This window comes from Rhyacophila brunnea, unplaced genomic scaffold (assembly GCF_057557595.1).
Source record: "Rhyacophila brunnea isolate RB1 unplaced genomic scaffold, BYU_Rbru_1.0 scaffold_5, whole genome shotgun sequence".
Classification (NCBI taxonomy): domain Eukaryota; kingdom Metazoa; phylum Arthropoda; class Insecta; order Trichoptera; family Rhyacophilidae; genus Rhyacophila; species Rhyacophila brunnea.
In genome coordinates, this window is record NW_028233170.1 from 39574773 (window position 1) to 39591411 (window position 16639).

Here is a 16639-nt window from a genome sequence, read left to right on the forward strand (position 1 = left end):
GTATTAAAAATGCATTGGCATCGTGTTCTGATATATTCTAAAAGTTTCAAATGTCTAGCTAGTCGGGAAGTTAGTTAAAAATCGATTGCAAGATTTGTACCGGACAAATAAGAATACGACCTTATAAAAACGCTGTAAAATAATACGCTATTAATTATTATTACAATATATGAATTTGTTTGAAATTTGTGTGATTCACTGATGATTCGAAATTCGAATATGTCTAGCAAAAAATACATATCGATATAATTTAATTTATTCATAATTACATTTTATAGAAATAATGTACCTACAGGTAATCTTTCTGTATCCTCAGATAAGATAATTACTCATACAAATGACATAAAGCTGATAGCAATAACTCACAGTTTTTTAAGGGAGTTTGATGCCAACATGAAATGAATTTTATGCAATATGTCAAAATAATACCTATGTGAGAATTTTATTCATACATGTGATTTTTTTCTACCCCTTTTGTTTTGTAGATCTAAATTGTACAGCGTCAATCATGGTTATGTCGTTTGATAGACGTGTTTTAAAACCCCATAGGAATAAGAAAATCTAACATGCCTACTTTATTTAGAAATATGACATTGACATCTATCAAATTCAAATTAATATGGTGTGCAAACACATGTGCTTTGCCGAAAATGAGTTAAAATTCCTGATTTTTTTCTGACTTCCAGTGATTTACGCGAAGATAGATTGAAGGAAATGTATAATGGTGTATAATACTCGTATTAATAGTAGGTGCTCACTAACCCGTTGTTATGTTAATATCTAGAACAGATTTTTTCTGTCATTCAACTGTATCTTATATGGATGACAACTATTGTATTTGTCGTACCTACTTGGAGTTGCGTGGTATCTACATATATGCCAGTGATTCCCAACGGCGTGTTTCCATTTACGTGTGCCCGCTGCAAAATGTTAAAACGGAAAAATCATAGATATCACAATTTTGAAAGTGAACTCTTCAAAAGATAGTAATATGCTTGGGAACCTGCAAGTTTTTGAATCAGTACCTTAGACAATAGATATCAGTACAGTTTTTATTCGTTTAGACTCAGTGATGACAGATCATGACAAATTAAAATTTTTAAAAATTGAAAAAGAAAAATTTTACCGTCAAATAACGGAAATTGATGAAAAACGAATTCCATAAAGTAGTTTAGTGTACGCCTAAATCTTATGAATTTACTAATAATCAATTTAGTCCATGTTTATTAATGACGTATGTACTTAACCGATAAAAAAACCGTTGTCCTTAAAATACTTAGTGTAAAATTGTGGAAATTTTATAGCCCCTTAATGTGCTAACACTGCTTTCTTATCATAAATGTGCTCCTGAACAAAAACCAGTTGGGAACCTCTGATATACGATTATTATTATTATAAATTATTCATGGTTTTTTTTTCCTTTTCAGGCAACAGCAGTAAAGAAACCGCTAAAAAGGAACGACAGGCAGTTTCTCCCGCAGCCCGATCGGCTAACGGTAAGAAAAATAATATTATATCCTCAACAATTTATTGAGATTAATTGCCCACTTATCATTTTATCAATTATATTTTTGGTAAACACACCCCAAAATAAAATATCATTAAATAAAACGGTAAAGTAAAATATATTATGAGATTGAATACATTGAATTCTATACCATACGAATGAATACCTACCCGAACCTGCAACCGTGGGATTCCGGGATATGTGAATTTATAATTTAGGAACCCGTATAAGGTATAATACTAATCACGGCGTAATGACTATCCCAAATTCCATCAATATTAGCGTTCATCTAATCCTAATGTAATCAATCAAGAGTCGAATCAAGATATTAACAATAGGTGCTTACCTCGATTCCTATATGGCGTCAGGATCTTAGTTTTAATATCCTTGCACGTCTTGCTATTATAATTACCTTAATAGATTTCATAATAATTAATGCACAGCGAGTTCTGTAAATATTTATTGTAAACACAGCGACTTCTAGTAAAGATGCCTCGAAGGTATTCGTATTAGAATATATTTAAATTTGCTGTTTAGGGTTTGTTTCGTGTTTCGGTTAATAGATGTACCTATCTATAAAATCGCAAATTTTGGTGTGATACTACTTAATGCCAGACGCATCTGTATTACCATGTCACCGATTTACAACTCTGATGATGGATTCATTCCCCGAAATATCTGTCACCATTTTAAACTCTGTAAAATGTGTTTTATTTTTAATTAATTTTTAATGTATCGTTAATTAATCTTTTTCAAGTAATAATTAAGTTACTGGTATAATACATATAGGTATATAGGCATATTCAACTTCAAGTCGGCTATAATGTACTTACTATCCAGTATCAAAACAGGTAGTGAACTACGACACTCTCTAATTATTATTGTCATTCTATAACTTAAACAAATATATAATATTTGACTGAGGACACTGAAGCTTAAAGAAAAACACTTATTTTACTGTGGAAAGAGCCTACTGCATGAGGGTGAGAATACGTCTGAGTTACAAACACGGGGATTCACATATTATTCTCTTCATTGCACTCTTGCGGCAGGCCGTGAGTGTACGAATGCAAATCAAATAATATAAAGAAGTGACGTATGCTTCATCATGGTCAATTGGAAAATACTCGATGAAATCATATTAAGTACCTATATTACAACTGAATGTATGTATACGCATTTTACATTTTCACGACTCGATCTCTATGGGCCTACGGTGGCATCGACCGGTAGATCGCGATCAACGTGTTGGACATCCATGCTAATCCTCCTGTATAACATTAATTAAGAATTTTTGTGTAAACCAAGCGAAACCGATGTTGGTCGTTCTTATTTTTTGTAGATAAATGAACATCATTGTAATCCAGAGAAATGCCGTACGATTTCAGAAATAGTTTTAATAGGCTTTTGACAAAATACATAATTTTGAAATCTGTTATAGAAAATGACTACTTATTTATAAAAATATTTAAATCTCCGAAAAATCTTTTTAATCTCAAATAGGTACATAATATTATATAATAGTTATGCGTAAGTACTTACTTATATTAGAAAAGTGTGTATATACTTCGTATACACTAAATTGAATCATCAATCGTAACAGTACATGTTTTATTTCTTGTTGTATTTTTGTTGGTATAATTAATTCATTTGGGCAGTAATATTGGTACTAGAAACTAAAAAAAAAAATGGGCAAAATTTCCCGGAATTGAAAATTCAGCCCAGGATTAGAAACCCTAATCATGTCAGTGAAAAAAATGGTTTTTCATCATCATCGTATAAACGTCCAAGTAGTCTAGTAATATAGCCATTTGCTGTGTGCAGTCGTGAAATTTAAATTAAAGTGACATAATGCAGCCGCGATGCAGTCGTAAACCTGACCCCAACACCTTCGGATTGAACTCTGATTTGACCCTTGTAACTCCAGTAATTTATTAGATTAGTAATTGTTATAAATTGATACCATCACTGCCATTGGAATTCTTAAAACTAAAAGTATCCATGTCGTCCATGTCACATTGACAGAACGATTTAATTTATTTATTTACTAGCGATAGTCAAGACTTCATCCACGTTAAAATTAAAAGTATACAGAATAAATAACTACTGAATCGATGTTTTTAAATCAATGATATGCTGTCTTATCACGCTACCGACTCGTGATTCAAAATTTATTATTAGTCCCGAGTCCGCGCGATAGACAACGGTTTCATATAGGCACGCGCCTATCTACCCGCATTTAACTCACCGCTTCATTAACTTATATCTATCCGCTTAACCCACTCGTGATGAATTGTTGCAAGTGCATTTTTTTCGAAAAGTTTTATCATCAATATTGGTACAGTAGTTTTTGAGTTATAACTGACCTGACAAACAGAAGAAAATAAAGTTATATAATGTATTTTATTGTTTTAACTGTCAATTCATTATGGAAATGTATTGTATTATTAATTTTAATAAAAACGCAAATTATTTTTACATTTATTGTAATGATTCCACTTTTTATTAAATAATTAGACCGGTTTCGTCCGCCTCAGAGGGATATTTTCAACTAAGGTAATATAGAATAAAACAGACATTTATAATAAACGAATTCAAAAAAGAGATAAAGACATTCACAAATAGATTAAGTAGCCTATCCAACAATATTAGGCACTAATATTTAGTAGGTAGTTAAAATGAATAAATTGATTATCAATATTTTTTCACTAAGCATTATTAATAGTACACTACTCTGAGGCGGATGAAACCGGTTCAATTATTATTTAATGACCAGTGGAATCAGTCAAAAATGTGTTTTTATTAAAATTGATAATAAAATAACTTATATCCTCTCCTAGATATCATTGAAATAATTAGGTAGGTAGCCAAAACACTGGTCAACAGGCTAATATCGTCGGTGTTTTGTAAAAAGGGCGAATCAACCATTTTGGCGAAATCGAGATTTTAATGAAAATACAATATATACCCCACTAGCTTTGTTGTGTAAAAACGGCGAATTTTTATCTCCACAGGAAAGTACTTAAAAACGATAATCGACTAAAATGAAATTAATTAAAATTACGAAATAAAAAGCAAATGTGACATATTAGGCCTTTTAAAATATTATATAATAATACCTATTATAATGACAATATTCTTTCTAAGCTTTATTATAAACTTGTTAGATATTTATAATCATCTACAGGTAAAAAACAAATAAATGTCAAAAGTTAAAAATCCTCCTCCTGTAAAGTAGCATTTTGGTTAATTCGCCCTTTTTACAAAACACCGACGATATTACAAAATCATAGACAAGATTTCAAAATTATTTTTAGTACAGATTCTACGATATTCAACGCATTACTATATTATTAATATTAATGGTACTTGATGGAATTTGAATTTAAATTCTAATGCATTTATGTTTTGTACTATTCCAATGGAATAGTACAAAATACACATTCATTAGCATTACTATAATATTAGAATGTTTTATCTTGAATTATACAATGTCGTGTTCGAACCCGTCTCCGGATATTTATAAGTATGCAGTACGCCGTATCACTCTTCACCGTGAAATGTTGTATCGGAGATATATGGCCGTATATTAAAAACCGTCCAACCTCTTTGGGTCGTATAGTTCCGACATAAAATTCATGTCTAAATGAAACAAGGTTCTTGTCGCTTTACACTTTACAGGAAGCCAGCAGCAAAAAAAATGAAAATAGCCGATATACTGGATTATTTGTTAGGTTAGGTTAGGTTTTCATTCTTGAATTCATGAATTTTGCCGAAATCAGCTATGAAACTTGAATTAATGTTCATATTGAATCTAATAAAATTGGAGACCGTATAGTATACGGTCATCTATTCTTTACATGTAACCGTTCGAATCCTGGGTCTGGCATGTTGTTTTTTAATCTGTTTCTGGACTTAATAAGTCGATCAAATGGCTAAGATCAATTTCTCGTAAAATATAAATCTGTTAATATATAATTAGGAGCGAACGTGGTGATATTCGTATTGGTGATGTAAATATTATTATGTATTATAGATTTATCTTGAATTTAGCTTGTTTTCGTCGTAATATACAACACACAATAATATTATGAACCTACTTAAATTTATCATCCTTTTGTTCGGCATCTTGTACACTTGTACTTTGAAAACGTGAGGTTCCTCCCAATTTATTATCACCGCGCCTCGCGTCTGGGAGGGGAATAAAGAGGACATTTTTCAAATTTTCTCGCGATGTGTCAGATACAGAGCAAAGCTGAGTGCATTCTACGAGTGTTTATCAATTACATGCATTATCTTTTCGTCGACAAAAGCTTTTATTTTTTAGGAAAGAATTAAGTATTTACCTATAAGTATTGGTGTTATGGAATGTACATACATCATAGATTAGTGTACTTGGTACCACAAAGAAAATAGCCGTTTAGATTAATTTATCGTTTGTTGATGTATAAATATTATTTTGTCGTTTATCTGCTGCTTTTTTTTTTTTTTTTTTTTTACATATAGTTAACATTACAAATTAGTAATTCAAGACGTTCACAACATGACACTTAGAAGCAAAGAAATATTAATGAAACTAATATAAAACAAAGATCAGAATTAATCAGTAGAACAATGTAAATACAAAAAAATATATATAAACTAGATACAAGGAAGTACACTGAATGAGCTGAACAGACCCTATTTTAAGAATTTATAAAACAATGCCCACCTATAATACCCATCCTCACGTAGATGGGAGAAGTTATTGCCCTCCCAATTGGCCGTTGGTAAGGCGGGTTAGTTCTGCACCTTGGGAGAACAAACAACGGATGCTCTCGATTCCTAAGATAATTATCTGAGACACACAATACCACCAAGAATGGCAGAGTTTCCATTATTTACGCCGCGAATATATTATATATATAATATGTATACATAATACCACCCAAAACATGTCTTTCTTTTGTGGGTTTCCGCGTTATGTCCAGTACACCCCCTTCCATAAGGATCACTTTGCTCAACCCGTAGTTTTTGGATTTCAATATTTGACTGGCAGACCTACGAAAAAAAAGATGGAATGAGCATAATATGTACAAATCACGGCGATCAGATAGGCCGGCAAATATGGCCGATATTGCGTGATACATAAAATTAAAAACACATAATAATATGTACGAAGTCGCTTTCCAAAATGGCGAATTTGGCTGCCCGTTTTTATACTGCAATGAATCGATATGTTCCTTCCTTTCTTTTTTTATTCGTTGGGCAGCACAGATTTGTTCAACACTTTGAAGTATTCGGCACATTGGGAGACCACCTTTGAAGATGTCACTGAAGCGCCCAACTTCGTTGCCAACTGTTGGTAATAAATATGACGTCACAATAAGATGGTGTAACTTATAAATAATAATGCAATTATTTATAAAATAATTCAAGTAATGCCATTAAAATAATGCAACAACCAATCACAAAAAGAAACATGGCAACATTGTATGTGTTTTCATTTGTGTGATAGTCAGATGTTATGAAGAAGGTATCAAAAGTGGGTGTTAAAAATACATTTTGTCACTAAGGAATAAAAATATGTAGAATGTAGGCCGTATATACACGTCATCGAGTATGCTTCATCCCCTATGAATCAAAACATATTTTTAAATCTCTTTGTGCGAATTATTTTCGTGATTCTTTCTCCAAATATGACGCACACGTTAATTTGTCATACAGACTCACGGAGCCGTTTCGTGTGTCACACATAAAATCCTACTTAGCATTTCCATTCTTTGTTTTCAATGTTCTCAGAAGATTCGTTCTAGATTATTCTGATCAAGTCTGAGCATAATGAATGCAATACATCTGTACCGTTAATATTTTTACATTTGGTACATTGTAAGCTTGAAGAATATTAAAATAAATACATAGTAATCACGCATGGTATGAAAAGGTGCATGTTGAACATAACGCGGAAAGACCACAAAATAAATTAATGGATAATTGTTTAGGTAAGAGAATGCGATGTGAATAATGTGATAGATCTCACTAAATTGATAAAATGTCGTTTAGTAAAAAAGCACTGGACAAATTGTGCTATCATCCAGGCCCAAGAGGCGGCGATGAACTGAATTCGGAGAAAATTAAAGACAGCGAAAAGTTAAAGATCAAGAGGAGTTCAAGAAGCCTTCATCCAAGGATGTATCAACCGTGAATGAATTGTGATGATGAATAATAATTATTACAATAACAGTTACCGATAGCAAAATGACATAACATAATACAATTTTCAACAATAATTATTATTAATTAGTTACTTAGTTAAGGCGTGCATTTTTGAAGCAAGTATTAATAGACAATTTTGAAAAGTTTTTAAATAACAACTGTCAGAATTTTAAATGAATGGTAAGTATTTATTTCAAAGTATCGGTATAAGCCCGCCAGTTTTAATGTTGAATGTAAAATAATGGTACAGCAAGAAATAATATTCAAAAATCAGTAGTAAAAATAAATAATCATTATTTAAATGACATGGGCCAATAGATAAAATCAATATCCATTATTATTTTGATAGTATGAAAAGTAAAAAACATTCAATGGGGCGCACGGCATTTTAGGGTTACCATTATCGGATATAAAGTATATTAGTCTATGCATTCATGAATATCGGTAAGAACAAACTATTTATGATTATATTATTATTAAAAGAAGATCAAATAAGAAGTCGCAGAGGTGCAGAAAAAAGAGCTAGATGGACATTTCACAGAATAAATGCGAATAACCTCAAAGATTAAATTAATAATTGATCAAAAATATAGGTTCTCTAGGTAGGTACTACAAATATTACAGAAATCATTTTTTTAAACTAAGTACATTTTTATTACCTATTATTGTCTAATTTTATAAAAAAAAATGAATCTCAGTTTGGATACAACAATAATTAATAGTATGATATTAAATTTATCTCAATTAAAATTGTATGCTAAATTAATTAGTTAGGGTTCGTGGATTTTTTATATTTTACATGTTTTTTACTCATCACTACAAAAAAGGTTTTTTTCAACGTCTTTCAAAATTACTAATTTAAGTAAGTATCCTAATTATTTATATAATATGTATATTATTATTTTTACTATTAGTGTAAATGCCGAATCAGATAATAATTTAATATTGTTAATTTATTACAGCATGTAATGTAAACAAGACCGTGAAACGTATTGCCATTGGCGAGCCAAAAGTCCGAGGACAATAATTAATTAAGTCGTCCGATTTGTCTATGCTCTGATACTGATCAACGAACGAATAAAAAAATCGAGCTGTCAAAAGTTGCGATTATCGGAATGTTTTCCGATAATCCTAAAATGTTGTGTTATTTATATGTAGACTTGCATAAAATAATATAACAGTAAAAACAACACATATTTTATGTTTTCTTTTATGAATTTCATAAACGTTTTTAGTAATAGGTTGTACGTAATTGAAGGAAAAGATTTTTATGTTATCGTTTGACTAGGTGTGTATTCTAGATTATCATTTTCAATCATTCACATTGATCGACATCGGTCGTCTTTAGTAATAGGTTGTATGTAGTTGATATATCATTGAAGGAAACGTCTTATTCTGTCATATGTTTGTTACAATTGATTATTATTGTGAATTTTTGAACACAAGAAATACATTTATTGTAAACAACTGAAGTCAGTCTTATTATTTAATTCTGGTACTGAAAATAATATGTAATAAGCACTATACAAGTCTGAAGTATGTCTTGTTATTATTGCAAAGTTGAAAATGTATATAATAGACACTACAATTTATTTAACTCCGCGATGAAGTAGAGATTAAGGGTTTGAATCTCATAAGGTAAGGTTACATATATCTTTGAAGTACGCTTAGATCAAGAGTGTATGCCTAACAGCTACCTACAACTGATGGTTCGGAAGGTGCAGTTAAGTTAAGTTACAGCTGATAGTTAAAATGAAATAGTATCTTAAAGGCACTAGAAGCTTGCTCAGGAGACTCGCATTGCATCATTGAGCCATTTTATAGATACACAAATATGCTGCTACACTAAATGGGCGTAAGGGATGAAATAATAGAGAAATACCATTCTAATAGTACAATCTGTTCTGGAGAGCCAGATAGAAAGAACAATACTATCCTACTAAATTTAACATAATAAGGAAGCTACTAAATAAGTTATTTCTGTAAAAGAAAAAATCTGTCCAAAATAGATTTTATACTGACAAATTGATATTTATACTTACCATTAATTATTTAAATAATTCCCGGAAATTGTTTAAATAATTCCCTATCATAATTTTATTTAAATACTTCCATTGTTATATTATAATACTTACCAATAATCATTTTTTACTTGCTGTTCATATTAAATAGTTCCCACCTTTTTAATAAAATACTTGCTCGATTTTTTATTAAAATACTTGCTGTTAATGCATATATATACTTACCCAATAATTTGAAGCCCTTAGTTAATCTGGCGCTGCAGACCATTCGGGTCCATGTTCCACTGGACAACCGTCCTCCAAGATCTCCCCCCCCCCTCTCTCTCCACCGGGGTTGGGCCAGGGTTTCCTTCCAACTAAGGATAATTTTAGATTCACGGCATGTAATAGCATGAACAATCATTATCAAACAAAACAAAAAAAATAAACCCATACTAACGCTTGCTAGGAAGTTAGGAATCCTTCAACAGGTAAATCACTGCTTTGGGTAGTAGTATGCTCACCAGTTTTTATAGAATCAATATACGCTTATATTTTTTTTTTTATTTACCAACGTTTTTATTAGCTCGTATTCTTGTTTGCCCGATGGTTGTTTGTCCAGTACAAATCTTGCAATCGATTGTTAACCAACTTCTCGACTAGCTAGACATTTGAAACTTTTAGAATATATCAGAACACGATGCCAATGCATTCTTTTAACACTTTTAGTCATCTTTAAGCAGAATTAAATTCATTTTCAATTAATTCTATTTTGTATGGAAAGTTATTTCAGAAAAATCCGTAAAAGGTAAAAGACTATTATTGGATGCTAAGGAGGTGGTCCTAGCAACTAAATTATTAATATATACGTGCGTTACTATGGAAATCAAAATGAAATGTCAAAATGTCATTTCAGTATTCTATATTTGTTTGTTTGTTTGTTTTTTATTTACTTCATATTATCAAGTGCTAGTTTGAGCATACTGAGCATAATAATTCAACAGAAAATTTAAAAACGTTGTATATAAAAAGTTCTTTTTATTTTTTAATTATTATCCATCCAATCATAATATTGTGTACGATTTCTAGTTTCTACCAGGTACGTACCTACCTAAGCGCAGAGCGACTGAGGTAGACTTGGCAAATGAGTGGTTTAGGTGTGAAATTCGAAGTGTACCTATCCACCACACTAGCACCCCACACAATCCATTAGCCCTTTATTAATCCCTTCCAAACTCCAGCTTGTTACAATTAATAATATTATCATTATAATTCTTATACAATACATACAGTATTTATTTAACGTTTTAGTACCATTTTTTTTTTAAATAATTAATTTCGTGAATTAATATCCTTTTGAAAGCCGTTTAGTACCAGATAGTATTTAATTAAAAATACCGGAGTTTGATTTAACGTTGTAATTCTCATCGTTATTGATCACTCAAGTCAAAAAGGGTTACCATTAATTTATATCAGAATTTCATAGATATTCGGGGGTAAAGAGAATTTTTGAAAATTAAACTTGTTGCTAATTTTCTGACAACTTTCCCTTTACCTACAGTCAGAGTTTTTGGATAACTTCAAGGGTAGTTCTGAATTTCGGGAATAGTAGAGGATAACTGAAAGGGAAGTTCTATGAATGGGACAGCGTGACGGGATAATATTATTGAATGTAGAAATTTTATCCTCGATTATAATATAATTTAGTTATCCATTATATTAAATATTATTAATTCGTTATCTAGGATCTATTAATAAAAAAAACACACTCAGTTACTGGTTGATAAATATTATCCCTGTTTGATAATTATTTTAATGGAAAAAATAATTATTTAAAGTTACTCGCCAAATAACTGAGTTTTACCACATAAATTCCAGTAAATTCAATTGTTTTTTTGTTCACCAGAAATGTGATAATGATTAAGGAATGAAGTATATTATTTGTTATAGTGATAATAAATAAAATATTTCTTATCTAGTAGTTCAATTTGTGTATTTTCAGTTCATAATGTTATGTTAGGTTAGCAAGTTTTATCATGTAGGTACCTGAATTAGTTTAAGTTGCTGCAAAAATTAAATTTAAAAAAATGTAATTTTTATACCTATTTCGGGGGAAAAGAATCTGCCAATATCATCATATTATGTATCTGTAAAATTTTCTAAATTCTAAATCGTTTTTATTTGTTTCTATTTCATACAATAACAAAAGTAGCCTGCGGCGCAATTTTGAATTGTTCTTATTGGCGTTTAAAAATATGTTCGATTAAAAAATAAACAAGATATATTGTTTACATTCTTAAAATTGTGGGCTTCTTCGTTGTTCATTAATCTGCCCCTGATCAAAAACCAGTTGACAGCCCCTGTTTTACCTTACACAACATTTGAACTTACATAATTAGCTACTTACTGAATTTTAACATATTTTGTGTTCAATTAATTAATTAACGTAACCGTGTAATGACTAGGTACCTAATACTATACCTATATCGGGTCTCGTGGGAATTATAATTAATTTATTCACAAATTTACTAATGGTGCAAAGTTGATCTTACAAATGTTTTAATTGCAGTAGTGTGGCGATGGCATTAAAAAAGTAATTATCAAGTTAGTTAGCTATGTTTGGTATACGTATTTACTGGAACAAAACTGCGAATTATAACATTATTATTTCGAGCGTGAACTGTGAATATCTTCTAACTTCATAAAAGTAAATTGTACAGGAGGAAGGCAAACCTTTCTTATTTTCTCTTATATTTAATGCTTAGAAGATTATATTCATTAACATTTTTTTTTAAATAATAAAGTTGTAATACAATGATAGAACCAACCTGCCACTGGTAATGACAATTGGGAGGGCGATAACTATGTTCAACGAAATTGCTTCGTGTGTTGACATATTCCACCTACGTGAGGATGAGTATAGGTAGACGTTGTTTTATAAATTCTTACAATAGGGTCTGCTTAACTCATCCGGTGTACTTCTTTGTACATATCTAATTTATATTTTTTGTATATACATATTTCTACTGTTTAATAACGTACTATCTATCTCTATACTGATCTATCTCTTTTTTTGTGTAATATTGTTTTATATTTCTTTGTTTCTAAATGCATGTTGTGAACGTCTTAAACTTATAATTTGTAATGTCCACAATATGTTAAAAATAAATAAATTGAATTAAGCTATTTTAACATTATGGTGTATGTAGTTCTTCAACAAACGGCATTAGAACACTAATTAAATTTAAAAAAGCACTAATTATGGGTCGTCAACAATGCTGTTATACTAGATGATTAGTTACCATAAAATAGTGTAATTTTAAAGCTATACCACAAAAAAAGATAATATTGGCTGATAATATAAGATAATAAGGGCTGTAAAACTTAAATTTCTGTGCATGGAACAGTGACTCTAAGGAGCGGTCTGAAAAACACTGTTCATCAATGGTCGTCAATATGTGGCCTCACGCCATAATCTTAATGAGTGAATGTGATGATTTTTGACGAATGGCTTTCGGGAGGGTTTAAACAATGTGACGTCACAAAATCAACAAAATATACATTGAAACAATATTTCGTGAAATCCATTAATAATTATGTTTAGCTTACCTGTCGAAATCGATCATTTTTTATCGATTGGGGGAAGTTACAAAGACAATTGTGGGAAAGAGTTTATGACGGTGGGGTGAGGAGGAGTCAAATAATATCTAAAATTTAATGACATGGATCACACCTTATCTGATATGGACATTTCGCGGTCGATTTGCGCAAATTAATTTTAATCATTCGTTTCATGCACCTAACTACAACTTAATGTAATCATTATCTCGGTGTGATTGATTATGTATTATAATGATTAAGTCATCCAGTTATCATTTTTATCATTCATCAGAGAAAGTAGCAATGGTTGATGATAATAATATGTTGATGTGATCACATGGCGGCGTTGCCTTCGCAATTCGAATGATTTCATGTCAAATATAAATTGGATTTCACATCAGTATAGGATATTGTTGAGACGTAGGTACTACAGTAATTTCAATGAAAGCACACGCACAATCGATTATCATAAAGGTATTGTCTTACATACTGAAAATATAACTAGTAGACCAGGCGCGGATAGACTTCTCGTACACATAATATGTGGAACGCATTCTGACAATTGATATAGGTTCTAGGGGTCACAAAAATATGATGTTTCCAGGAAAGTATTACTGGTTAATGTTTTTTATTGAGGTACCTACCCACTTAAAACTTTAAAAAAAGAAAAAAAACAAAACGCTATCGAAGCCAAGAAATAATAATTTTGAACATATTGTACTACCGACTATTTTCATTTTTCCAAAGAAGACGAGCCGTCCTGCGCCTATGCTAATGGCATGGTACAAATTACCGCATTTACAACTTTTGGTTGGTTTTTTTAATTTTTTTATTACCTCAATAAAAAAAATGACCACTAATATCTCCTGGCAACATCGATATTATTATATATTGGTGACACCTAAAACCTACACCAATTGTCTGAATGCGTTCCGCATATTATTATGTATACGAAAAGTCAATCAGCGCCCATACTATAGTCTATTTTAACTGAATCTTTAAATCAATATGTTAATTTTAAACATTAACCCGAGACGTGTTTATCGTTTGATTATAAATATAATTCATTAGAACGTAGTTTGTTCATCCACTCATCTGCCATCCTCAAATCCTCAGTCGAATCATAGTCGTAAATGAAAATTCAGTAAAAAGGTCAAATTTAATAACAAACACATGATCAGCTGTTTTATCTGCAGAAAAGCACCTATTCATGTTTTTTTATATTATTTCTTGAACAATGGCTACCAAATTTTACCGTTTTTTCTTTCCAATATTTTCATAATAATTCATCCATTCGTGCACTTAATCATTTTCTGAAGTAGACCAAGCAGTTCTTTTTTGTTATTTAGTTTTATATTGTCAAATTCGTAATAATTTAGACCGTGAGTATCGTCATAAAAAATGTTATTTAGCTATTACAAATCCATACACAGTATGACAACCGGTCGGGGTACTCGTACAACTTAGGGATTTGTGAAAATGTCCAAAAATTGGCGCAAATGTTTTGTCAATGTTGTTAATGAATTTTAATGAAAAAAATAATCAGAAACATTATTTCTATTATGGTTTGCAATCACAAAAAAGTATTTTTTTCCGACTTATACGAGGTGTAAATACGAACTCATGATAGTATTGACCAGTTTGTCCTTAGAAATCGGGATCATCAGTTGTTTGTTCAACCTATGTGCAGATGCAGAACTATCCTGCCAATTATGCAGGCAATAACTGTGTTCAACCAAACCGCTTCAGATATTTTAATACTTTACCTAAGTGAGGATATGTTTAGGTGGGCGTTGTTTTATATATTATTAAAATAGGGTCTACTTAGCTCATTCGGCATACTTACATGTACTTCATAATTTTTGCATTTACTCTTTTCTTACTGTTTTTCTAATACTGCTTATATTTCTTTTATTCATATCATGTTATTGAACGTATTGAATTTGTAATTTGTAAATATTACTATATATAATGTATAATATGTATTAATTTGAATTTAAAACAATATATTATAGCTAAAGACTAATTATTCCAGGATTTTGAAATCAGCAAATCGAGCGTGCTCCCTGGATTTAAGATTCAGGACTAGCAAACCCTCGTATAAACATTTCCAAAATTTTCCCAACGTTTCCGACGACCGGAAGTAAGCTTTTTTTATCTTCTGACTCGAATTTCCCAAACGCAGGTGTCCCGTGGCCTACGGTAATCTCTGATAAATTAATGGGGGATTTTTATCATGAATGCAACTTGTGTAATTAATTATATAGCTAAGACACCCATAGCTGGGGTAAAAATTATTACCAATGTAACGATTTCAATAGCATGGAACAGGTTTTCAAAAACATATGATATTTTACACTTGATTAATCGTATTAAGTATTTTATTAAATTATTTATGATTGCCAAAAAAAATACTTATTATAAATTTATCTCACCTGAAACTTTACTATGATGGACAAATAATGTAAAAGTAATTCGAAATATATTTTTTAAAACCAGCTTATTCGTGATAAGCGTTATCAAAGAATGATAAGAAAACCGCTGTTTAGTTAACATTGATAACAGAAAATGCAAAATGTGTGTAATGTTACTACCTTCGATAATTTTTACTTCGTCCACTGTAAACTACTTACATCCAAGACAATAAAGCAGAAATATACAAACGATAATATCTGAGTCTAGGTAATGATTAATTTATCGACAAGTATTTTCGTGCTGCAGATGATGTGTGGCAAAATCGACACTTATGGTCTATGATTTATTTGCCAGGCCCGAACTGAGAAAAAACGCCTTTCATTTATATATTGCCTAACCTAATATAACCCAAAACTTAATATTACCCACTATTTTTGGTTTACAGTATGTTGTGCTGTTTTGGTCTCACAGAAACGATATACAGCTACAGCTTTACCATAAGTGTAATCGGCGTTTACGTAGTAGAACTCAATTATAATGGTTTTCAAAACCATCACAAGAGTAAAGTTGCAAGCGTTAAGTTTTAAGTGTTGATAATTAATTTTCTTAAAATAAATAACTTGAATATCGTAGAATTAAACAAAACACTTTGATTTTAACACCATCATCATTAATTAATTGAAAATTTTGTAAAATTGCAAATAATACATCAGTAACAGGCTGTCTTATTATTTATTTACAAATTGTGCTGCCAACACACAGAATAATAATATGTATATTATTTACAATAATTCAGGCATTCCAAAATCATTCTGGAATCACTATCAAATGGTGCAATACAACAAGTTCATACGATTTGCTCTAGGTATAGTTCAAACTCTTGAAAAAAACTCCTTAAATCAATAATTGGATCACTAGCATT

The 16639-nt window shown here is 30.7% G+C and overlaps 1 protein-coding gene and 1 long non-coding RNA gene across 2 annotated transcripts in view; both read left to right on the forward strand.

Annotated features, from left to right (window-relative positions):
- Positions 1-16639, forward strand: part of LOC147066403 (uncharacterized) — a 1036129-nt gene that overhangs the window by 985869 nt on the left and 33621 nt on the right. Inside the window, exon 19 of the mRNA XM_085955214.1 lies at positions 1428-1496. Coding sequence (XP_085811340.1) covers positions 1428-1496 — 69 coding nt within the window. The remainder of the gene's footprint in view (positions 1-1427; positions 1497-16639) is intronic.
- Positions 6571-13960, forward strand: LOC147066404 (uncharacterized). Its single transcript, XR_015071580.1, has 3 exons — positions 6571-7797; positions 9970-10833; positions 13110-13960. It is a non-coding gene; the product is annotated as an uncharacterized LOC147066404 (long non-coding RNA).